This window comes from Salmo salar, chromosome ssa06 (assembly GCF_905237065.1).
Source record: "Salmo salar chromosome ssa06, Ssal_v3.1, whole genome shotgun sequence".
Taxonomy (NCBI): Eukaryota; Metazoa; Chordata; class Actinopteri; order Salmoniformes; family Salmonidae; genus Salmo; species Salmo salar.
The window spans coordinates 45,263,494-45,289,580 of record NC_059447.1 but is presented as its reverse complement, the minus strand read 5'-3'; the positions used below and the strand labels follow the sequence as shown (position 1 = coordinate 45,289,580).

Below are 26,087 nucleotides of genomic sequence, written 5' to 3'. Positions count from 1 at the left end.
TCCGCAGAGAGGGAGGAGGGGGGAGGGGGAGGAGGATTCAGGAGGGAGGAGAAGGTAGCAAAGAGCTTCCTAGGGTTAGAGGCAGATGCTTGGAATTTAGAGTGGTAGAAAGTGGCTTTAGCAGCAGAGACAGAAGAGGAGAATGTAGAGAGGAGTGAGTGAAAGGATGCCAGGTCCGCAGGGAGGCGAGTTTTCCTCCATTTCCGCTCGGCTGCCCGGAGCCTTGTTCTGTTCTGATTATGTTGGGTCACAGATCTGGGGAAGGGTACCAAAACATTTCTGCAGGATTGAAGGTCCCCAAGAACACAGTGGCCTCCATCATTTTTAAATGGAAAAAGTTTGGAACCACCAAGACTCTTCCTAGAGCTGGCCACCCGGCCAAACTGAGCAATCGGGGGAGAAGGGCCTTGTTCAGGGAGGTGACCAAGAACCTGATGGCCATTCTGACAGAGCTCTAGAGTTCCTCTGTGGAGATGGGAGAACCTTCCAGAAGGACAACCATCTCTGCAGCACTCCACCAATCAGGCCTTTATGGTAGTGGCCAGACGGACGCCACTCCTCAGTAAAAGGCACATGACAGCTCTCTTGGAGCTTGCCAAAAGGCACCTAAAGACTCTCAAACCATGAGAAACAAGATTCTCTGGTCTGATGATGATCATCCCTATGGTTAAACATGGTGGTGGCATGCTGTGGGGATGTTTTAGAGGCAGGGACTGGGAGACTTGATGAAAACCTGCTCCAGCCAAGACAACGCATGAGTGGCTTCGAGACAAGTCTCTGAATGTTCTTGAGTGGCCCAGCCAGAGCCCGGACCTGAACCCAATCGAACATCTCTGGCGAGACCTGAATATAGCTGTGCAGCGACGCTCCCTGTCCAACCTGACAGAGCTTGAGAGGATCTGTAGAGAAGAATGAACACTCCCCAAATACAGGTGTGCCACGCTTGTAGCGTCATACCCAAGAAGACTTGAGGCTATAATTGCTGCAAAAGGTGCTTCAACAAAGTACTGAGTAAAGGGTCTGAATACTTATGTAAATGTGTAGATATATATTTTTTTTTATTAAATTTTCTAAAGTTTAAAAAAAAATCTGTTTTTGCTTTGTCATTATGGGGTATTGTGTGTAGATTTATGAGGGGAAAAACAATGTAATCCATTTTAGAATAAGGCTGTAACGTAACAAAATGTGGAAAAAGTCAAGGGATCTGAATACTTTCCGACTGCACAGTAATACTTGTTGTGAATGTTTAAGTGTTTTAATTGGCATGGGAGTTCAATGTCCAGTTCCCAGCATAGTGTTTGTACTGAGAAGTGAGGTGCAGTGAGAGTGACTAATTTTCTCCTATCTGCATTTGAGTCGATAGAACAAGACAAGCTGAAACCTACCTGGTGGCTGGCTACAGTACTAGGTGCAAAAGTTACAGCAGTGTAGCAACAGTGATAGGTATTACAGTAACAGCATTACTTGGTTACAATGGATTGTAACACGTATTATTTGAACATAATCTGGTTGAAACTACCCGCAGGGGAGAGGATGAATTTAACAGACTTTCAGGGGGGGGGCAAAGTGCACCTTAATGAGTTGTGTCTATACTACAGAAGCACTTCAATGGAAGCAAAACATAAAACACACCCATGTTTCTGCCTGCGATCTGACTAAAGAGTAGTAATCATTCACGACTGTGAGGAATCCAGTGATGTCATTTTTTCCGATCATTAAACAAAGCTAAAGAGATGGCAACATGTAACCATAACAGGTAATAAAGACACCGTATTTTAATTCAATATAAGACAACATGGCACTGTTACATAAAACTGATAGACAGGGTGAAGAAATGTGGCATACTGTATGCAGTATCCTACATGGTATTGGTTTATGTAATGATTTTGACTGTGGCCAGTGCTGTGTCCAAATAGTTTCTCAGGCCTTGTTACGAGGCTTTTCGCGAGTCTGCTTTTTGAGCTGTTTCTTCAGAGATAGGAGGTCCATGTAGAGAATACGGTCCAGAACTGTCGAGGCACACAGGATTCCTCCGTGCAGAGCACCGGCCATCCCGTTACAGAACACGTCCTGGCCTGGGGGTTCAGAACAACACAAAGGGTTTGCTGATAGGAAAACTACTGACAGTAAGTTTGAACAATGTGTAGAACCATCTAGAATAGATCCGAAACAGTGTTATCTACGGTAGCACCTTAACATGACTTTCAGTTCTTGCATGTTACTCTGCTGACTAACTCATAGAACTGCCACAGTCAAGCATCACCTTGTGCCTTTGTGACCGATGTACTCAAATACTGAAATACTACCACAGTGATCCATTTCTTTCTCACCGGTGAGGTAGAGTCCCTTGACGGGGGTGGGGGGCCGGGTTCTGGCCACCGTCTCCGGGCTGAAGCGGTCCAGGTTGTGTTCGGCCCCATACATCTCCCCACGCGGGGCGCCCAGGTAGTGCATGTTGGTCAGGGGTGTGGAAGCCTCCATATACACCACCTATAGAGAGATACAAGGTACCCGGTGAGAAAACTCGGTTGAAAGACGGTTTTTCAACATCTTTCAACTAAAAATATGTATTTTCAACAGCTTGTGCTGGTAGATACAGAGACAGCCAGCGGGTATGAGACATCATTACAATTGGATGACATTATTGCCTCAAAGAAGACTTGAGTCCAAGCACAATAGGTGTGATAACGAATTATAATGCCTTTTTGGAATGTCCAAGAAACTCTACTCTACTGTATACATCAGTAAATTGAATATGACAGTGTATTTTGGCAAGTTATGTTCAAATTACGCTATATTTTCAAAGTACCTTATCCCTGAGCTGAGGGAAGACAACCAGTGCCCAGTCTAGGAGCTCCTTGGCCATGCTCATCTTCAGGTCTTCGTAATCGGACCCTCTCTTGTTTATCTTGGTATCTTTCCAGTCCTCAAACCACTCAAACTTGGCCATGGTCAACAGAGTCATACATGACTTCCCTGTTGGGAGGTGGAGAGAGAGTCTTAGAACACAATCATTTGAGCTATAAAAACTCTTTCTCATAATTAATATCTTAAACTATCTGCCTTTTTGTATGAAAATCTACCTTCAGCAGCATTGAAGTACTGATCATCACTGCTCATCTCAAATGTTTTATTTGATATATTATACTTTACCCTGTCTTTTCAGTGTTTCTGTTGGTGTGATGTGTGCTCTACGAATTCAAATACTGTGTTATATTCTATATAGGAAGGATTTCACTGTTAGTCTACAGCTGTTTACGAAGCATGTGACAAATTAAATGTGATTGATTTATTATTGGTGCAGGTGTGTGTTGTTGAGGCAGCTACCTGGATGGCGGGTACTGGAGGTGGGGTCTTTGGCAGAGGGGGAATGAATGAACATCATGGGGATGTTCCCCACCACATCCTCTCGGCTCAGAGAACTGTAGCGTTCCATCCTACAATCAAAACATTACACGTACGCTTAAATAAGTCGACATGTGATTTCAAAATAAAGGCATGTAATACTGTGGTTAGGCCCTCAAAGTGTAAGGGACCTCAGCCGCAGTTAATTTCATTTTCTCTGCTCATACAGGAGTAAGTAATTAAGGCCTAGTGCACTAATTTGGTGTGGAAACATTTTAATTAATTTTATTTGTATATTATTTTATTATGATTTATCAGGGGATGCTGCAGCACCCTCAGCACCCCTACTTCCCACGGCTACGGGTGTCACACCTTTTCCCCATCCCTAGCAAACACAGCTCATAAAAACGAATTGCATTCTAAACTGAAGATCATGATTAGGTGATTACTGGAGTCAGGCGTTTTAGCTGGGGCTGGCTGGGGCAAAAGTGTGACACCAATCAGGCCCCCAATGACCGGAGTTGCCCATCCCTGAATTAAATAGAACACAATAGAACACAAATGTTATATTATATTTCGCTACAGAATGAACAAAGACCAAATGAATGAGCAAATGAAAGAATCAAAGAGAATACAATTCAAGAGACCCACTACTGTACTAACAGTGTGTCCAGGTCGTTATCTTTGTACATCCAGTAGTTCATAGAGGTGATGCCCAGCTCCTCCTTCGTGCCGTCCAGACCCACAAACACCAGGAAGTTGCCCATTCCATGCTGCATCCTCCCCAGCAGGGCCTGGATGTCTGGGAACATAGAACACATCTGATTAGTCCAAATTAGTCAAACACTGTCTACTCATCACGTTTTCTCATGTTTCAACCTGTTTCCTGATGTTTCAGTAAAAGTTCAGCATGGCTAGAGTTCAGTACAATTCATGACCACCACCACTCACCCGGCTTGGCCTGTATTTCTGGGGGCAGGAACTTCTCAAAGGTGTTGAAGATGCCAGCGTTGGAGATGACCACTGGAGCCAACACCTCCACCTCCTCCTGACCTTTCCTCACCGTCACACCTGACAACCAGAGGTCAACCAGAGGTCAGTGGACATAGACCAACAACTCACTTTGCAACGAGTCTAATGTAACGCCAAAGATTCCCATAGAAGACGGTCAACAGTAAGCATATCTAATAGTACAATGATTTAGTGCTTTCCCCCCTGAACTAGATACTGACCATACGCTGAGCCCTCCTCATTCAGAAGGACCGTCTGTACAGGGGCTCTGACCAGCACAGCGCCACCTGCCTTCCGGATGACTGGGATGATGTGGAAGGCGATCTCACTGGCCCCTCCAATGGGGTAGTAGGCTCCCCTCTTATAGTGCTGCAGCAGTAGAGTATTCATTAGGAAACTGGATTCCTTAGGGGGAACACCTACCAGCAGGGGAAACAGTTACATTTCACATTAGAGCAGGGGTTCCCAACCTTTTTCCCCCAGGGACCACTATTTCACATTTGAAATAGTGGTCCCTATTTCTCTACATTTGTCATGTAGAGCATGTAACCACATGCTCTACATTCAAGAAGGACAGAAGAGCACTCAATTGTATGTTCTAGGACTATGTTGTAAACTAGCACGAGTGTGTCAGTTCAGTTCGGAAAATAGTTGTCCAATGAAAAAGTATTGGAATTCACCCTGGGAGCGGATGTGTAGAGGGACTGACCATAGAAGAGGTATGCGGAGAGGGCGTGCAGGTCTTTGTTCTTGGTCAGAGTGGCCATCTTCTCTGTGTGTTTGGTGATGGCCATGCGGAACACTGAGGAGATGCGCTCTAATAGGCCGGTCCGAGCCAAGAAGTTTACCAGCCATATGGGCATCATCTTGAGGCCGGCCAGGAGATTGATACGACGAGCTGCCTTCTGCAGCATGGGGAGACATGAGAGGGGTTATGATCACACATGCGCGCACACACACACGCACGCGCGCACACACACACACACGCACGCACACGCACGCACACGCATTCACACACACGCACACACACACGCATGCACACACACACACAGTACCTTCATATACTTGAAATATTCATTCAAGGCCTCCACATCATCAGGAAACTGCCTCTTCAGGCTCTCTGCCATCTCCGTCTTCCCAGAGAGGATGTGGTAGTCCCTGCGGTCTTCACCCTGACCTAGGATCAGTGTGTCAAAGTGCTGCTCCAACCTGGTGAACTGGATCTGGCCCTCACTGATCTGGTCCAGGGCCACACGAAACATGCTGTTCTCATGGAGCTGGCCCAGGTAGTGGATCCCTGACAGAGGGAGGGGGTAGAGGCGGTGAGAGAATATTTGCTGGATCATTTGTGTATGTATTAGAAGCTTATCCTGCCCAATGATCCTCCCTCATGATTGTGCTTAGATTGAGTTTATCAAACACCACTCGCCATTTCATTTTGCTTAATCTCTGCAACCCCGAACCAACTCTTGCGTGAGCACTGGCCTCTGGCCGTCTGTCACCATTCACCAGAGACTAGTTTTCGCTTTGTAAGTTCTCAATGAAACAAGTTCTGCTTTTTCACTGAGATTAACAAACATGAATAACCTTACTAGACCGAACAACTTGAGTACATACACTTTAAGGCCTTATTGAGTGTAGTCCATGGTCGGTTCTGTCACAGTGGCTCTTACCTACGTCAAACTCAAAGCCCTGGTTCTCAAAGGTGTGAGTGCACCCTCCAGCCTGGTCATGCTGCTCTAGAACCACAACCCTCTTCCCTGCTTTGGCTAGAACCGCCGCTGCTGTCAGCCCCCCGATACCGCTGCCAATCACTATAGCGTCAAGGTTCTCCGGGACACGGTCCATTCTGAAACCTGGAAATGTTGATAGGGGGAGGGGGGTGAGTTAGTATCATCATAGAAATAGGCAGAAAGAGGATATCCTATTCATAAAAGTGAAGTGTGTTTGTGTACTTTCTGCTCGGTCATTTTCACACGTTGGTGTTGAAGTCGATTCTAAAAACAATCGTTCAGAATAACATCAAAGTGATTTAGACGGACAATCACCGGGGAATCAACCATCTAATTGACAAGACTGGCAGAAACTTCACGCAACATGAATGCACTTTTTCCTTTTTCGTCATCCACTCACAAAAAAAGGTATTTAAGGAATGGTGAACTCAAATGTGATATTACCAAGAGCTGCTAAGTTTGTCACACCATGCACATGCCTCCCACCTGTTGTTTTAATATGTAATTCAAATGCTTAGTCATATTTGTACCCTTGTCAAGTTAAGGTATTGCTATCAAGTAACCATTCATTGTTTAAGCACATAATGTTGAAGCCTACATTATTTTAGATATGGCCTTTTCAGACATCAACACAACAGTAACAGATCAAATTTGACATTGTACACAGTAACCCAATCCAGATATGGATATATTCATGTCTCTTCTATTCATAGCATGGCGTCATTTTCAACAGCAGTTCAAAAACACAGCTAACTCTTCCCCCATCTTACTTAGTAAAAATGTCAGCAAACATAGCATCATAACATTGAGTCCTGTACCATTGACAACCATGACTCACCTTTCTTCAACACCTCATCTCTCTGCTTCTTGTCTGTCACCAATGGCCCCGGTGGTCGCAGGCACTCCTGGGAAAAGACCCTCTTTCTCTTGGAATAATTTAGAATGTAGACGGTCACCCAGGCCACCACCAAAGCAGTGAACACACCAAACAGCACTGGCCACATCCTGGACAGTTCGGCAGGAGGTTAAAGGCACAGAGAGCACAGTTATCTGTCACGTCCTGAAGGAAACACCTACGCTTGTTGGATCTGTTTTTAGTATTGTGTTTGTTGGTTGGTAGATGGTCGAATGTCCTGAGCTGGAAAATAACCTAAAGATACCTGGCCTTCTTTGACCTACAAAGGCAAAGAGAATCCCTGTCTGTTGCGGAAGAGACTGAAGGTTGAAGCAGTGGGGGGAACTGAGGGATGGAAAGAAAGAAGAGAAGGATATATATATAAAACAGATAAGTAAATCATCTAAAACACCCACTATTTGTGCTTTGGCCTTTGGGGATGAGGAGTGACAATGGGCAGGGCTCTTAGAAACACAGGGGAACTGTTTCTATCAATATGATCTGATGAGGCATTGATAATCTAATATTTGATGCTATTGAATATCAGTTGGAACAATCCATTATTTTTAGTGACAGTGGAAAATGGAGTCAGATGAGGTCTTTATGGCTTGGAATGCATATCATCCTGATAACTTACTATTGATAGGCCTATCATGTGCTTGGGCCACCACACGTGTTCTAAACACTGGAAAACCGTTTGTATGTGGGCCTAAAAAGTGGGAGAGTTTCTGCTGTTTCCTAAACCCCCTAATAAATGTAGCTTTACTGGGATGCTATGGGGTGGCAGGTAGCCTAGCAGTTAGAACGTTGGGCCAGTAACTGAAAGTTTGCTAGATGGAATCCCGAGGTGACAAGGTTAAAATAAATCTGTTCTGTCCCTGGACAAGGCAGTTAACCCACTGTTCCTAGACTGTCATTGTAAATAAGAATTTGTTCTTATCTGACGTGCCTAGTTAAATAAAGGTTAAATAAAAATGTGATCCTTCCACGGAATCAGACGTCAATTTGGTCTCATTGATTTTATGCATTTAATTGTGGACATCATCAAATGTATAGTTCATTTTCCTATAAACAACACACTGTCACTGTAGTTAGCGTTTGCCTCTAGTCTACTGTATATCTACATTCACAGTCTGTCATTTACAGTACGTCTAGAAACTGTGACTGATACACAGTCAAATACAGAAGCATCTTGAAATCATTCAATCATGAATTAATCTAATTGAAATCTCCAAACTCATATTCTTTGTATTTGAAAATGCCATGGATACATGTGAGCATCATGGAATGTAGAAACCATACTAAAAGGAAGAAACTATGACCTTATACTCATCGGGAGTACACAAACTTGTCATTGTTGTGTGTCATTCCTCTGGAGTTTCCAGGGTCATATTCATTAGGGCACATTAAAGCTAAATGTTTCGCAACAGAAAACAAAAACAAGCGTCTTCTATAGGAAGTCTGTTATCTTCTGTTTCGTGTCTAGTGAATACGACCCAGAACGCTGGGGTCATCTGCCTTTAGCTTTCTCTTCCCAAACAAATGATCACCAAATTTCCCAAAGCCTGGGGTGCATCGATTTCAACTGACTCAATAGACCACGCATCCTGTACTACTGCATCACAAGATCCTCTGTTACGAAAGCGTAATAAAAAGGTCTGCCCAGTTTAACAAGTAAATGGCTCCAGAATTTTACTTGATGGGTTCCTTGCTGTTGGTTACGTGGTAAATGGCTCCAGAAGGCCTTCTTTGAAACCAACAGCAAGGAACCCATCGTGTAAAATTCTAGAGCCGTTTATTTGTCAAATTGGTGTGTACTGTACTTTACAGCAGACCTGGGTGGAAATAGTATTTTTATGAAATAAAATATTAAGAGGGCTTTTGACACGTCAAAAAGAAATATAAAAAGTGTCTGTGTAGTCACATAAATAACGGTTGCACTTACAGTCTATCTATCATACACATCTCTCTATGTATCTACATGCTATCTTCAAATGATTTGAATGTTTTATGTTCACACCTCAGTGTCTTGCCTTTTTGAAATGATAGAAAAAAGAAATACCCAATAGTAGGTGTCAAAAAGGGTTTCAACTTGAACTCCCCATACAAAAAAATAGAATGTGGTAATAAGAATAGAATGTGGTAATAAAAATAGAATTTGGGGAATAAGACAGCTGGGTCTGTCTGTCTGCCTGCCTGCCTGCCTGTCTGCATGTCAGACCTGTAGTGAAGACATAAACAGTAGAAGGCCATCTACCACTGTTTACATGTAAGATTATCTATTTAATATTCTGAATGTCCATCTAATGATTCATATAAATATTGATGAAACATTGCCAACCTAAAGAATCGATGTTATGAACATGATTATGGTAAAGACACTCTGCAACCACACGAATGCACACACACACACAGACACACACACGCACACACACACACCAGAATCACATAATGCCCAAACAAGAAAATCCTTGACGTTTTGTCGACAAATTTCCAAAAGCAATATGTACACAGCAAAAAGAATGCTGTCAGTTCAGTCTTATGTATGGGGTCCAAAGGTCAGAGGTCCAGAGGTCACTGTGATGATGAGCCAGACAGTATCATCGGATGTCTTGTGTTGATGAATGAGAGAACAAGTGTTCAACACCACCCTCTTGTCCTTCTGTCTCCCACTAGAAGACCCAGGTGACTGGGACCCACTGCTGGGTAGCAGAGACCTTCTCCAGAGCTGCCTTCAGGTTCCTGTAGCTCTCGTCCAGGTTGTCGTTGACGATGGTGAGGTCAAAGTAGTGTCCGTAGGCCGTCTGGATGCGGGCGCTCTCGTCCACTGTTCTCTTCAGCTCTGAGTCCTACAGAGAACAAAGACGGTGGTTGTTAGAACTTAAGAGTAACAGGAAGGGAAGAGGCCCTGCACAAGCTAATTAGTTATGTTTATGAGGCGCCAATAGCTACGAACCTGGAGGCTCAGACATGTAGCTACTGAGCAAAGTTAGGGCCTTTCAGGTTTACAGCAAGTTGTGACCTTGGGACTATAAGGTTCTATCTGTGCAAAGCATAGTTCTACGTGACACTTCTGAACTAGTCATATTCACTGTTGCTATTTGAATATATAAATGATAGAATAACACTATTGTACCCAGATAAATTCAGAATACACCCTCAAATACATCAAGAAACGTATTATGATCATCAGACAAATTACTGTCGTCGCTGAACGACGATGGGACATCGTTTACTTTGAGATTTCTGACAGTGTTGTCGGCAAAGACACGCCCTGATTCGTCCGTCTGTATTTGTTCTGGCTTGTGATTGGATAGCTCCAAGTTCAAATGGGTTTATGCAGTTCGAACTTTCTAGTTTTGACATATTTTTCCCCCACTTTTACTTTTTCAAAAATCTAACTTCACAGACGTACAGTATGAAGAACCATCTGAAGATCTATTAAATGTGTTGTGTGAAGTTGGATGGATGTCCTTTAGGTGGTGGACCATTCTTGATACACACGGGAAACAGCATGGAAAAACCCAGCAGCATTGCAGTTCTTGACACAAACCGATGTGCCTGGCACCTACTACCATACCCCGTTCAACGGCACTTAAATGTTTTGTCTTTCCCATTCACCCTCTGAATGGCACACGTACACAATCCATGTCTCAAGGCTGAAAAATCCTTATTTAACCTGTCTCCGCCCCTTCATCTACACTGATTGATGTGGAATTAACAAGTGACATCAATAAGGGATCATAGCTTTCTCCTGGTCAGACTATGCCATGGAAAGAGCAGGTGTCCTTTAATGTTTTGTATACTCAGTGTATAATGGCTAAACAAAGTGAGGCATGTTGGTCTTCCTGAATGAAAGACATAGACAGTAGCTGTCATTGATTTTTCCATTCAGTCATTATCCTCTGTTTGACTTCACCCGGGTGCTTACCGTCAACTGCTTGGTGACGACTCCAGTCTCGATGGCCGACTGGTTCATGGCCTTGAGGACCTCAAAATCAGGGGCCTCGATGAACACCACGTAAGGCAGGAACTCAGACGTCCGCAGTACCTTCAAGGCCTGGAAATAGTGCAAGGAATACAATGTCTGTAAGAGGTACCAATGTCTAGAACTGTTAGAACCCTGAATTCACCCATATAGGGCTCCAGATTGTGGTGTGCGAGGTCACAATGTGGCCAATCGCTCCTACCTGAGGATTGGCGTCCAGTACACAGATGCGACCGGCCTCCACCACCTCATGGATGGAGTCCATCTTGGTGCCGTAGAGATTGCCGTCGTACTCGCCATGCTCCAGGTAGTGACCGTTCTTGATGTCTGCCTCCATCTTGCTCCGCGAGGTGAAGGCATACATCTGGCCTTCCCGCTCCCCTGACTTTGGCTTTCTGGAGGTGTCTGGAGGAGGCAAGAATATTATCTACATTTTAGTTATTTAGCAGACAATCTTATCCAGAGCGACTTGCTGGAAACTGTTTCAACAATCACTAGTTACTGTATGAAGGTGTCCTAACACAATGGATTCAATCCAAAATCCAAAGAACATTCTTGGATTGTTAGAACTCCACATCAAAAGCTAGCTTTAGCATGTTAGCATTTTTGTTGTTGTTAATTAGTTGGAAAGTTAGTGCTAGCAACACTCACGGGGGATGGTGGTGCCGTAGTGTTGTGGGTCAGACAGCAGCAGTTTGTTCTTCAGGCTGCGTCGGCCCACTCCCAAAGCACCAATCAGAACCAACGTCTTCCTGCGGAACGGAGGCACCTTGGCAACATCCTCATAGATCAGTAACTCATGCCTGTCAAACTCTAAGAGATAGAGAAATAGAGAGAGAGAGGGTGAATAAAAACAATGACAGATAAAGACAGATAAATACAGTGACAAATTGATAGCTTTGTTTATTTGTCAACCTTTCAATGTAACTTCCAGAAATTCTCAGAATTCAAAAAATTCCCACCTGCATTCTTAGTAGTTAGATACATCATCTTTTTTTTCTTGTTCTTTCCCGCCACTCCAGTACAGAGGTTTCCTGTCACAATAACACACATGTAAGCAACGATGATCCCATACAAACATAATCCCATACAAACACGATCCCATACAAACACAATCCCATACAAACTTCATCTATCCACATGCATCCACAGGTATTCACATGGTTCTCTTATTAATCATCCATTTGATTTTACACTAGGGGGCAGTATATAACAATGCCAAGTAGAGATCATGGGTCCAAAAAGTTGGAAACATTCCCGAAATGGACCTTTCCCACCCGGACCCGATATGCATAAATATATATATTTTTTAAATAAAGAGACCCGTTCTGAACGGACCCGAGGACAACTAGACCCATTCAGTATAGACCTGGTTCCTGACTTGATCCGAGTATGGGAAGCAGCAGAAAAGTGAAGTTTTGAAATCTACTACGAGGGAGAGGAGAGAGAGGTGTCGCTCTAGCAGGTGGGGGACGGAGTGTGTTAATGTGAGCGAGTGACATGGGGTGGAGGGAGGGAGAGACGAGAGACATCAACCAACCAAACCGACTCGCGCTATAGCAAACTAATAGCTGCCATCGCTAGGTTATTTATCCTCCGATATAATTATGTAGTACCTGTCTTGACTGCATCAAACCAGGAGAAGCTAGTTAAGCTAGCTAGCTAGGCTAATTGAGGCTGCAGTGCATGAGCTTTCTCGTCCTACAGTTACAAATAAAAACAACTGCATTCAGAAAATTAAGTAGCAGCCTAACTGTTGGCTCATGGTCGTTGTAGCCTATTTTGCTCCTTAAACTTTTAATTCTGTGATTTTAATTCCATCTTCCACTGATTAGATATCTCATAACTTTTGCCATGGAGGCTCTATGACGCTTTGATGAATTATGATTGGCCAACAACAAGCTACAAGTGCCACTATCGTGAAAAGAACAGCAGCATAAATTATTCAATTTATCTCTCTCTACTGCAGCAGTCACATTTCAGATATGTACAGGTCCCTTCGGACAAGTCAGTTAAAATGAACCATACCCGAGACCCCTGACAATCATATCAGATCCGACCCAGACCCCTGACATTATTTATCATTCTGGATCCGGACCCACTCGGGTCCCAGATCGGGTCTCTGTATTCTGTACCTCACCCGTCATTCCCCTCTACATAATAAGCTACACATCTAGGATCTGACGATATGGCTCATATTAAATGCTGTCTGTTCATTAGTGATGAGTGACAGACAGACAGACAGACAGACAGACAGACAGACAGACAGACAGACAGACAGACAGACAGACAGACAGACAGACAGACAGACAGACAGACAGAGGGTAAGAGTTATGAAGAGTTAATAAGGTGGGCTCCACTAGTAGGGCTGTTGGGTGACTGTATGACTGCCACACCAGCAGCTATGAGTCATGACCGCAGTAAAATTCCATTTGACCATTGAGTGATGGTAATCTCCTTTAATGCACTTTAGACACGCTTTGGTTGTACCCAACACGATTGTGCAGTTATACAATTTTTAAAAAATGCACTTTTATTTAACTAGACAATTAAGAAGAAATTCTTATTTACAATGACGGCCTACCGGGGAACAGTGGGTAAACTGGCTACCTGCCGCCCCAATACATAGCCTACTGCATATTTTGCATGGCAGAAAACAAATGAAACAAAACTGATTTAAGATGTCTGTGGGACATAATTGTTATAGCCTATGCTCCAAAATTAAACAAATTTGAGTGATCGCCTTGGAGTGTGGACTGTATTATCATGCATACTGGATGGACTACAGTAGTTACCTTACGCTATGCTGCAAAATGTCTATCCATGCGTCTGGGAGAGGACGTATAGCCAGTCCTAGACGATGCTGTTAGCTCATTGATTGTGCAGGGCGGCTTACAGTTAGTCTACAATTAGTGAATTTGTATTCGATTTTGAATAGCCTAGTAATAGTTTTTTATAATTTTATAATTTTTATATATATATATATATATATATATATATATATTTTTTTTTTTTCATAATTAATTGAGTGTCACATTACCTTCAACTATAAAGAATACCTCACCATCTCCACCGCTCTCTCCTAATTCCTTTCTTGAGTTTGCAGGCGGGCTGTGAGCAGTTTAGCGAAATATGTTTTGTTGGGATTTTTTTTTTACTATTGATGTTCCCTAACAGATTTCACTTGCTTTCCCAAATTAAGCACTGGGTAGCTGCAGGAACAAGGTTTGAGAGCCCATGCTAGTAGTTTGGGCGGAATATCACGTGTCGGGCAGAGAAAGCATGCTCCTCAAACAGCGGTTGACGCGTGTCGTGAAATAAGTGTTCTTATAGTTATTTCTCAGCTGCTCACATTAAGCACATGCTCCGCAATAAAAACCGAAGTAGCCGACAAAACGGACACGCGGGAAGCACGGCCTCCATTCGCTATGTGAGGGCATACAGATGACATGCATGGGCCATTCTAAATCGAAACTACTTTTACAGTAGTCAAGTCAAGATAAAGACAATCTTGTTTTAGTAAAGACCAGATTAAATTGAGAATAGTCTGATGGGTGATAATATGATCACTTGATGAGGGAACAGCTGCGCAGCCAGAGGCAAGGAGCAGAGCGCAAGCTTTTTTTGTTACTTTCTCAAATCATCAATATTCTATAGTCGCATCCTGCAGCCCATAACATTTTGGGGATTTCTAAGACATTCTAAGGTTCGTATCATTCACAACTAAAGTTGCAAAATAACTCTCAATCTAGCATATAGGACCTGTTTCAAATGATCACTTTTATGCCGTACTCGCTCTGTAATGTGAAAAATATCCTTTCTATTTTATTTAGCTAAATTCTATTATGTTCTTCTTACTATAACATCTAATAAAAATAAAATAATAACCATATCTTGTCAGCTAAATGAACAAGCGAACAGCCTATGGCATGGAGCATAGCCAGATAACATACAGTAGGACAATTCATATTCTGTTCTTCTGAAATACATGATAATACATGAATACATGATATATGATCATGTTTCTAATGGATTTATTGTGATGGTGTATATTAAATAAATGTAGTATACTTTTTTAAATGTAGACGTTCCAAAAGGCGCGCATCGGTGGCTTGTATGCATGGAGGCCTGGAGATGCGTGAGACCGGCAGTCTTTTGCATGACAATAACCGTATGACAAAATTTCGTGACTGCCACAGCCCTGCGCACTGGTCCTACCTGGGGGGGCTAGCTCCACGTCTCTCTTGACAAAGGCTTTTCTCTTCTCCTCCAGCAGCTGACTGGGGATCAGCCCAGCACTTCCTCCCTCCACACAACGACGAGCCTGACAGACCCACAGGATGATACTCTCGTCAATACTTAGACCCACCAGCACGCACACCGTTTCCCGATAGGCACAAGTAGCCAAATATAGAGGTGATAGTATTGACAGCAGAAGCAATACACAAAACAACGTGTGTTACATACAGTAGAGTACAGTACATGGCAAAGTAATCCCAATGGACCCACCTGCCACCAGTTGAGGTCATCCTGATTGACGATCTGCAGGATGTCACCGGTATAGAATTTAAGCCCCGCCTCTTTACACGGGATCAGGTTGTCATTGGCCGGGTCGTAGTCATAGTGACACTTCACAAACACCTGTGTGGAACAGGAAGTCGATACGTCCAGATGGTTACGAGTCTGTTGCTGTTGGATAGTGTTGAACATTTCGTACCAAATTCAAAAGGAGAAGCTTGAGTCGTGCACATGTCTAACTTGCAAAGTTTACATTTAAACTTAAATACATTTAAACTTAAATATACTGCTCAAAAAAATAAAGGGAACACTTAAACAACATATCCTAGATCTGAATGAAAGAAAAAATCTTATTAAATACTTTTTTCTTTACATAGTTGAATGTGCTGACAACAAAATCACACAAAAATAATCAATGGAAATCCAATTTATCAACCCATGGAGGGGAGGTCTGGATTTGGAATCACACTCAAAATTAAAGTGGAAAACCACACTACAGGCTGATCCTACTTTGATGTAATGTCCTTAAAACAAGTCCAAATGAGGCTCAGTAGTGTGTGTGGCCTCCACGTGCCTGTATGACCTCCCTACAATGCCTGGGCATGCTCCTGATGAGGTGGCGGATGGTCTCCTGAGGGATCTCCTCCCAGACCTGGACTAAAGCATCCGCCAACTCCTGGACAGTCTGTGGTGCAACGTGGCGTTGGTGGATGGAGCGAGACATGATGTCCCAGATGTGCTCAATTGGATTCAGGTCTGGGGAACGGGCGGGCCAGTCCATAGCATCAATGCCTTCCTCTTGCAGGAACTGCTGACACACTCCAGCCACATGAGGTCTAGCATTGTCTTGCATTAGGAGGAACCCAGGGCCAACCGCACCAGCATATGGTCTCACAAGGGATATGAGGATCTCATCTCGGTACCTAATGGCAGTCAGGCTACCTCTGGCGAGCACATGGAAATGCCACCCCACACCATGACTGACCCACCGCCAAACCGGTCATGCTGGAGGATGTTGCAGGCAGCAGAACGTTCTCCACGGCGTCTCCAGGCTCTGTCACGTCTGTCACATGTGCTCAGTCACATGTGCTCAGTGTGAACCTGCTTTCATTTGTGAAGAGCACAAGGCGCCAGTGGCGAATTTGCCAATCTTGGTGTTCTCTGGCAAATGCCAAACGTCCTGCATGGTGTTGGGCTGTAAGCACAACCCCCACAACCCCCACCCTCATGGAGTCTGTTTCTGACTGTTTGAGCAGACACATGCACATTTGTGGCCTGCTGGAGGTCATTTTGCAGGGCTCTGGCAGTGCTTCTCCTGCTCCTCCTTGCACAAAGGCGGAGGTAGCGGTCCTGCTGCTGGGTTGTTGCCCTCCTATGGCCTCCTCCACATCTCCTGATGTACTGGCCTGTCTCCTGGTAGCACCTCCATGCTCTGGACACTACGCTGACAGACACAGCAAACCTTCTTGCCACAGCTCGCATTGATGTGCCATCCTGGATGAGCTGCACTACCTGAGCCACTTGTGTGGGCTGTAGACTCCGTCTCATGCTACCACTAGAGTGAAAGCACCCCCAGCATTCAAAAGTGACCAAAACATCAGCCAGGAAGCATAGGAACTGAGAAGTGGTCTGTGGTCCCCACCTGCAGAACCACTCCTTTATTGGGGGTGTCTTGCTAACTGCCTATAATTTCCACCTGTTGTCTATCCATTTGCACAACAGCATGTGAAATGTATTGTCAATCAGTGTTGCTTCCTAAGTGGACAGTTTGATTTCACAGAAGTGTGATTGACTTAGAGTTACATTGTGTTGTTTAAGTGTTCCCTTTATTTTTTGAGCAGTGTACATTTAAACATAAATACATCTGCACATCTATCACTCCAGTGTTTAATTGCTATATTGTAATTATTTCGCCACTATGGCCTATTGCCTTATCTCCGTTATCCTACCTCATTTGCACCCACTGTATATAGACCTTTTCTATTGTGTTATTGACTGTATGTTTGTTTATTCCATGTGTAACTCTGTGTTGTTGTTTGTGTTGCACTGCTTTGCTTTATCTTGGCCAGGTCACAGTTGTAAATGAGAACTTGTTCACAACTAGCCTACCTGGTTAAATAAAGGTGAAATAAAAAAGATATATATATTTTTTATCGAAGTGGAAGTTTTACTGTATACAGTATAGAGCTGTATACAGTATTCCAGCTGATCACTGCAAGCCATTATCAACAAGAATGCATAAAAACAAACCACTTTCTACAATCCTCAGATGAACTACATCAGGCCTACTGTAAATATCAACACTTCCTCAGCAGCCATAACACCCTTCTGCTGACGACTTGTTTGTACTTTCAGACTAACTTTCCATCCCCCTTTTTTCCCACAGCCCACCAACCACAGAACGAGTGAAGATAAAAAGGGAAGAAATCCCCCAAAAAGATGTAAGGGGTTACTCTGCCCCCTCTGCCTGGTGGTATCCATGACAACCAGAGGCGATGAACACTAGCAGACAATGTGACACTGTCATAATCCACCCCTCAAAGTATATTCTTAGAGCCAGTAAATGATGTACAAACTGTGGAGTAGATTGAAGTTCATTGGCAGGGGCAGATTAGTGCACTTACCTACCGCAGGGCTCTAGATGAGTATTTGGGTACAATAGTGGGGACCTGTCTGTGGGGCTTATGGCTCGTCTGTCTGGAGGCATGAGGCTCTTGTTTGTTTTGAACGTTTACCTGTCTGTTGGGCTGGTTGCATGCTGTTACAGTAAGTGTTGCGTATGTTAAACCTTACCTGTCCACTGGTAGTTTGTTAGGTCACACTTTATTTTGATAGTCGGGATGGTCCATCTGTAGATTCTCTACAATCAACAAACTATCTGTTGATAAGCAACTCCTTGCTAAGGTTACGGTTAGGGTTAGGTTTAGAATAAGGGTTAAGGTAAGGCTTAAGGTTAGGGTAAGGCTTAAGGTAAGGGTTAAGTTAGGGTTAGGACAAGGGTTTACGCTAGGGTTAGTAGATAGTTAGTTGAAATGTTACTGATCATCTGTTGAGCATCTACAGATCTACCCCCCCCCCCCCCCCCAAAAAAGTGTTATCGTTTGTTATTATGTAAATGTAAATGTTATTAACTCGCACTTTGTCTGGGGCCTTGGTACTTTATTGCTTGTACCTGTCCTGGCGCATGGCCCTCCTGATAGCTGGGGAGGATCTTGAGCACCACGCCGCCGCTGGCATCCTGCAGCATCTCCTGCAGCACCCTCGGGTCCTCACCCACCTCCTTCCCGTTCACCTCCTTGATGATGTCACCCGCGTGGAGGAGACCCTGCTGGTCAATCATCCCTCCGTGGAGGATCCTGGCAATCACCAGCTGCCCCGCCTCCACACGGAATGTCACGCCCTGGACACAGGTTCAAAACATAGAAAACCAATGAGGATGGGTGGAGCGGGATGTTGCTACTTTGGCACAAACTCTGTCCTCTCATCATTGTCCTCCTACAATGTCCAATATGTTCAATAAAAGATCTCAAAATGACAAAATAATGGGAATTCCCTCTCCTGAAAAAAGGACATGAATGAGGATACAATATGGTTACAATTTTACACTATGGTTAAAACCACTAGCCTGTTTGTTATTCAGCCAAAGGAGTAAGAGTTGACTAAAACACCTAAACTCTGGGTGCCATGCTATCTATAACAGATAGGTGATAGACAAAGAGCAAGCGGTACTAACCAGGTGTTCACCAGCCACTTTGCGGATGCCCACCATCCGGACGGCATCTGGGGGCACGGGCTGGTTGCTGACGGGGGGCTCCATGTAGGCACAGGGGCTGGGGGGAGGAGTGTCACACACCTGGGACGCCACCGAGTCATGGGTCTCCAGCAGAGACTGGGAACCAGTCGGCAAAGAGAGAACATTAGATTGACAGCAGACCGAGGCAATACTTTCTTAAGACTAAATAGTGGATTTTGTGATGAAGGATATTTATTCTCTGCACGTCCACTTAGGTGTATGTGTACATTGATGTCCACATGAGTGTGTGGTTTAATGGGTATGCGTGTGCACACTATGTGTGCGTCTGTGTGTGTACCTGAAAGTGGGGTTCGTTGAGGATGCGCGTGAGCTCTGCTGCGGTGTTGCTTTGGTGTGTGAAGGGACTCAGCTCTCTGAGGATCTCCTCGACCAGCTCTACATTGTTGTCCCTCACCGCCTCCAACCTGGTCTCCTCCAGACTCTCTGGCTCCTACGGGACATAAGAAAACACACACACACACTTATTATTTTATTTGAATACATATTTGAAATACAAATGTATACATATTAAAGACATGCTCTGGAACATTTTCTATTTGAAATCTCCCGCTTTAGGCTGGGTGTGTCAATGTGTAGTTCATACATGCATAATCTATGAGCAGAATTACTGTTTCACCTCAATAAGCTACGAAATCCCTAGTTTGAAAGCGACTATTTTTCTGTAAGCTGTGCTGCAACATTTTCCCACGTGAGTCTGCCCCTTGCCATGTGAGTGACAGCTAACAAAATGCACACACTTTTCAGGACCACTTTTGGCTCGTAAGCGCCACTTTCAGAACTACTGGCTAAAAAGTATACAAAAGTACTGGAGAATCTCTTTAAGATGTAAATAAATATATTTCAGAATGGCTTTCAGTTCTTTAAAAATAGTAAGTACACATACTTTGCACCTTAAAATATATATAAAAATCTTTCAAAATCATTGAAACTTTTTTTGCTCTCATAGACTTTTATCTGATTAATTAAGTATTTTTCATAAAAGTAGAGTGGAAGCCATTAATATTTCACAGAGTCTCCAAGATCCGCCCAAAATGTCCTTACTGGCTGGCTGACTTTCCCTTTGAAGTTCATTCACAGAGGGAAATGAGTTCAAAGTCAGCTGATCATGTCTTTAATGTAAAAGCAGATGCTTGAAAGTAATTATTGAGAGAATTAGTGGACATTAACAACTGAAGGGACGGGCCAGACACGACCCTGGGTTCTGGGACTGAGTGGCATCTGGCACGAGCCTGGAATTTAGGCTTCCAGCCCAGTGGTTGTCATAAGAGCAGATTTAGGATCAATCTATCCTTCTTTAACGTAAACTTACCATGAAGAGGGATTTAGCAAATCTGTACTGGGATCAACACTTAAAGGCAAAGTGACCCACCTACACAGAGTATATGGGCCTCACTGCCAGACCAATTTAATTTAAACTTTTTTTGGAATCATGCCACCTGGTGGACTAGTAGTGCACCTACACCTTAAATCTGGTTCATTGACAAGCTGTGGTTCAAGGCAAATCAATATGTCAGGCCTCCCTTAGAAGTGCTAATTTTAGTCTGGGCTGTCACTTCTCATTTCCCCTGTAGGGGAGAGCCTGTGTGTGTGTGTGTGTGTGTGTGTGTGAGAGAGAGAGAGAGAGAGAGAGAGAGAGAGAGAGAAAAAAACTCCTCTCATCATCTGACATCAAAGCGGTCCAGCAGCAGTCAGTAGTGCTGGGGCATGACAGTTCCACATCCTCAGATGTCGACATAGTTTGAGATCATATTACCCTCTTCAAGAGACTACCTAATCTAAATCATTTAATTTACTTGCCCCAACTAATCATGAATAAATGAATAACAAAATGATAAAGACCCGTTGTGCTCTTAAAAAGATCTAGCCTTTGTTCCAAACCATTTCCAGCAACAGTACCCAGATACTTCCCCTTTAATCACTGAGCAAGACTTAGTAGCCTTTGTTCCAAACTAACCCCCTGCATTTCCAGCAAGAGTACCCAGATACTTCCCCTTTAATCACTGAGCAAGACTTAGTAGCCTTTGTTCCATACCAACCCCCTGCATTTCCAGCAAGAGTACCCAGATACTTCCCCTTCAATCACTGAGCAAGACTTAGTAGCCTTTGTTCCAAACCAACCCCCTACATTTCCAGCAAGAGTACCCAGATACTTCCCCTTTAATCACTGAGCAAGACTTAGTAGCCTTTGTTCCAAACCAACCCTCTGTATTTCCAGCAACAGTACCCAGATAATTCCCCTTTAATCACTGAGCAAGACTTCAATTAAAAGGTGCAAAACCCTTCTCCTTGGGTACCATTAATTGAACAAAAGGCTAAACACCCAATTTATTTCCTAAGCAATTGAATGATTCCCCTTTCTGTCTCCTTTGTTTACAGCTGTGGTTTCCTTTTCCCCTCAGACATGGAGAGATTGTAATGACTTACAGCTTTCACTGCTATTTTCATTTGGTAGTAAATCATCTAACGGATTTGCAAAGGTTGATGCGTCCCACCTTTTTTTTAAATGCATGTCAACAGAAGGGGGATATCAGTTGCAATTACATGCTGTGATGCCTCTCACCTTTTGTAAAACGTTTACATGGCATTGTCTCTGTTGACATACAGGGTTGTGAGTTTGTAAAGGCTTGAATGAGTTATAGCTTCTGGGAACGTGCAATGTATTTTTGGAGCTGGAATTTCTTGGTTTTAGGACTGTGGGCCTTATTCAATCACTCTCTCTGGTGTGTGTGTGTGTGTGTGTGTGTGTGTGTGTGTGTGTGTGTGTGTGTGTGTGTGTGTGTGTGTGTGTGTGTGTGTGTGTGTGTGTGTGTGTGTGTGCGTGCGTGCGAGCGAGTGTACATGCGTGTGTGTGTATATGTGCGTGTGTGTGAGTGTGTGTATGTGTGTGTGTGATCCTACATACTAGGCCTACATATTTCACCTTTCTCTGACTCACTACAAGGCTCTGTGTAGGCCTGTGTGTGAATAGGTCTCTTTCTCTCTGACTTACCACGGGGCTGTCTATGATGCCTTTGAGGAAGATGAGGTCCAGGTCATTGGCGGTGGTGGAGCTGTTGCTGTCACTCAGGGTATCCAGGACCTGAGGGGGTACCACTATACACAGAGACACAGAAACAGATTCAGAGGAAGGAGTTACACCCAGCTTCACACAGAGACACAGAAACACAGACACAGATTCAGAGGAAGAAGTTACACCCAGCTTCACACAGAGACACAGAAACACAGATACAGATTCAGAGGAAGGAGTTACACTCAGCTTCACACAGAGACACAGAAACACAGATACAGATACAGACAAATTAGTTACACCCAGCTTCACACAGAGACACAGAAACACAGATACGGATTCAGACAAATTAGTTACACCCAGCTTCACACAGAGACACAGAAACACAGATACGGATTCAGACAAATTAGTTACACCCAGCTTCACACAGAGACACAGAAACACAGATACGGATTCAGACAAATTAGTTACACCCAGCTTCACACAGAGACACAGAAACACAGATACAGATTCAGAGGAATGAGTTACTGTCAGAGTGTGCGCAACTGGTCGAAAGAAGGCAGGTGCAGGAGAGCAGAGATGAGTGCACAGGCACACTTTATTCAGGCAGAGGTAAAACAGCCAGACGCAACTGCGTCACAACACTCTGGCCCAAGGAACAAAGCGATAGCGCACAAATACACAAAATAGTACAAATAACCAACCCACGGGTTATAACAATACACGGCGCAAAACCAGCCTGAAGCGACACACACGTAACGAAAAAACAAAACTACTCACAGACATGGGGGGAACAGAGGATAATATACATGTAGAGTAATGAGGGGATGTAAACCAGGTGTGTGGGAAAACAAGACAAAACAAATGGAAAATGACAGGTGGAGCGGCGATGGCTAGAAGATCGGTGACGTCGAATGCCGCCGAACACGGAGAGGGACCGACTTCGGCGGGAGTCGTGACAGTTACACCCAGCTTCACTTAGAGACACAGTAACACAGATACAAATTCTGAGGAATGAGTTACACCCAGCTTCACACAGAGACACAGAAACACAGATTCAGAGGAACGAGTTAGACCCAGCTTCAAAAAGAGACACAGAAACACAGATACAGATTCAGAGGAATGAGTTACACCCAGCTTCACACAGAGACATAGAAACACAGATACAGATTCAAAGGAACGAGTTACACCCAGCTTCACACAGAGACACAGAAACACAGATACAAAGGAACGAGTTACACCCAGCTTCACACAGAGACACAGAAACAAAGACACAGATTCAGAGGAACGAGTTACACCCAGCTTCACACGGAGACACAGAAACACAGATACAGATTCAGACAAATTAGTTACACCCAGCTTCACAAAGAGACACAGAAACACAGATACAGATTCAAAGGAACGAGTTACACCCAGCTTCATACAGTGACACAAAAACACAGATACGGATTCAGAGGAATGAGTTACACCCAGCTTCACACAGAGAAATAGGACTAATTCATGACTGACCCTTGGAAAGAGGAAAGACTTGCCCTTTTGCGAAGGCAAGTTAAACTTGAAGTTAAAGTTTTGGAGGAGTTATCACATTTCTACTGCCAAGGTTCAGGTTTTCCGGACAACCTTGAATGGATCATCCGTTTTATCTGTATCTCATAAAACCTTCAGCATGCAGCTAAATGTATAAAGCAAACCTTTGTTTTACAGACTTCCAACTCAATTTACAGCCCAGTCATCAAGCTCCCCATTAAACAAGATTTGTAACTGTATGCTGTCTCTGCATTTCTGCACCCAGCTATGAGACTAAGCTATGAGTGACTAAGCTATGAGTGACTAACAATGTCATACATCTATATGACATCAACATGTCGTTAGCATGTCCCTCTCCAGTACAGGATATAAGGACTGTGAAAATAGATATACATATAGTTAGTTAGTCACAATCAATGGCCGTATCCTATAATGTCATAGTATCTCATACGTGGTTTGCCCAAGTTGCCCATCTTCTGCTGTTGATTAAAAACAGTCAATTTTGTGGTAGCTTTGTCACAGAGAAAATACAAGTGCTCATACAGTATCTTCTCTCTAAATCACTGCTGGGTAACATCCGTGTATCTTAAAGGGGCAATCAACAGTTAAAAAAAGTGTTTACCAACCACTGTTTCAGTAAAAAGCTGAGGGGAGGAGGCTGGAGAAATGTTACCACTCTCCCATTCATAGACAGAGCTATGGATGCAAGGACTGACCATCCATGATATCACAATTATAGTGTTAACCATGTTTTGAGGTTAAACAGTGTTTGTTTACATTTATTTTGTTTAAAAACATTGGAGTAAAACAGGCATATTTTGGGTTGTGATGGGGCACGGCAGTTGAACTAAGCTCATGAGGCATTTCTAAGTTATATTCTTCAAGAATCCATGGGTACATATAATTTATTTATAAGTAAACAAATGGATGTAGCAACTGCAGATTGCCCTTTAATGTCAAGTGTGACCCAAGACTCCCTCCACCAAATCCCAAAACTTATGCAGGAAAAGATGGACAAGCAGTGAAAAATGGGTCTACTTCTAGGAAGTAACAGTGTCAGTTCAATCTCCATTTAGGGGACACATTATATGGCTTCATTAAAGTAGTCATTTTCTGGCTGCGGCATTGAGAAACTGTGGGTCTTAATGGCTGTGTGGTGTGTTTATAGATGTGGGTGTCATATAGAACATGGGGCGGCCCCATTTATCAGAGCTACAGAGACAGGAGATGGGTTGGGTAAGGGAGGAGGAGGTTGAGGGGCTGGAGGAAGGAAAGGAGGGATGGAGGGAGGAAAGGAAAGGAAGGGAGAGGAAAACAAAACTCACCATGCTCGGTGCCAGTCGACGCCACAGGCATGTCGAGGCTTTAGTCAAACTGTGTCAGCTGCCGGCAGAGAGGAGAAAGAAGAGAGAGAGAGAGAAAGAGAGAGCGACAGAAAGACAAAGATAGAGGGGGGGACATTAATAAACATTTAGTTTAATAAAAAATGTATTTGTATTGAGAGTGTTCCCTCATGTGTGCATGCATGTGAGCCAGAACAAACATCCATTTTGAATGAGGTCATCAGAGCTAAAATGTATGGTCGAGGCCTTCACAGGTCAAAAATGTTTGACCTTTTCAGAAATGGACCTCGGGTTTTCCCGTCCGGACCCGATATGCATAAATTCATTAAAAAAATATAAAACCCATCCCGAACAGACCCGAGGACAACTAGACCCTTTCCGTATAGACCTGGTCGGTTCCAGACCCGGTCCGAATGAGGGAAGCAGCAGAAAAATCTATTTTTAAGGTACTTAATTAACCGGAGCTGATAAAACATGAGGGAGAGAAGGTAGAGAGAGGAGCAGGGGCTGTGCTGTGTGTGTAGGTTACGAGCGAGTGACATATTGAACAGGGAGGAGGGGGGTAGACGAGAGACCAACCAAGCCGACTGGCGCTATAGTAGACTAATAGCTGCCATAGCTCGGTTATTTATCATCCAACATGATTATTTAGTACCGGTTTTGGCTGCATCAAACCGGGAGAAGCTAGTTAAGCTAGTTAACTAGCTAGGCTAATTGAGGTGGCTGCATGCCCTTTCTCGTCCTACACAGTTACAAACAACAACAAGTCCATTCAGAATATACAGTGCCTTGGCACACTATTCAGCCCCCTTGGCATTTTTCGTATTTTGTTGCATTACAACCTGCAATTTAAATAGATTTTTATTTGGATTTCATGTAATGGACATACACAAAAAAGTCCAAATT

At 43.7% G+C, this 26,087-nt stretch overlaps 2 protein-coding genes across 2 annotated transcripts in view; both read right to left on the bottom strand.

Annotated features, from left to right (window-relative positions):
- Positions 1-1,755: 1,755 nt before the first annotated feature.
- LOC106607466 (all-trans-retinol 13,14-reductase) lies at positions 1,756-7,869 on the bottom strand. The gene is made up of 11 exons (XM_014204446.2): positions 6,928-7,869; positions 6,030-6,212; positions 5,412-5,653; positions 5,066-5,261; positions 4,578-4,775; positions 4,297-4,416; positions 4,009-4,147; positions 3,328-3,437; positions 2,810-2,976; positions 2,331-2,490; positions 1,756-2,075 (listed from the first exon to the last, which is right to left on the bottom strand). The coding sequence occupies exons 1-11, from the start codon at positions 7,091-7,093 to the stop codon at positions 1,921-1,923; spliced, it is 1,836 nt and encodes a 611-aa protein (XP_014059921.1). The 5' UTR covers positions 7,094-7,869; the 3' UTR covers positions 1,756-1,920.
- Positions 7,870-7,993: 124 nt separating this feature from the next.
- Positions 7,994-26,087, bottom strand: part of LOC106607467 (MAGUK p55 subfamily member 2) — a 38,649-nt gene continuing 20,555 nt past the window's right edge. The window contains exons 2-13 of the mRNA XM_014204447.2: positions 25,164-25,221; positions 22,294-22,397; positions 19,582-19,734; positions 19,224-19,379; positions 18,663-18,890; positions 15,482-15,613; positions 15,191-15,296; positions 11,935-12,006; positions 11,624-11,785; positions 11,175-11,377; positions 10,916-11,044; positions 7,994-9,833 (exon numbers count right to left, since the gene is read on the bottom strand). Coding sequence (XP_014059922.1) covers positions 9,657-9,833; positions 10,916-11,044; positions 11,175-11,377; positions 11,624-11,785; positions 11,935-12,006; positions 15,191-15,296; positions 15,482-15,613; positions 18,663-18,890; positions 19,224-19,379; positions 19,582-19,734; positions 22,294-22,397; positions 25,164-25,194 — 1,653 coding nt within the window. The 5' untranslated portion in view covers positions 25,195-25,221 and the 3' untranslated portion in view covers positions 7,994-9,656. The remainder of the gene's footprint in view (positions 9,834-10,915; positions 11,045-11,174; positions 11,378-11,623; positions 11,786-11,934; positions 12,007-15,190; positions 15,297-15,481; positions 15,614-18,662; positions 18,891-19,223; positions 19,380-19,581; positions 19,735-22,293; positions 22,398-25,163; positions 25,222-26,087) is intronic.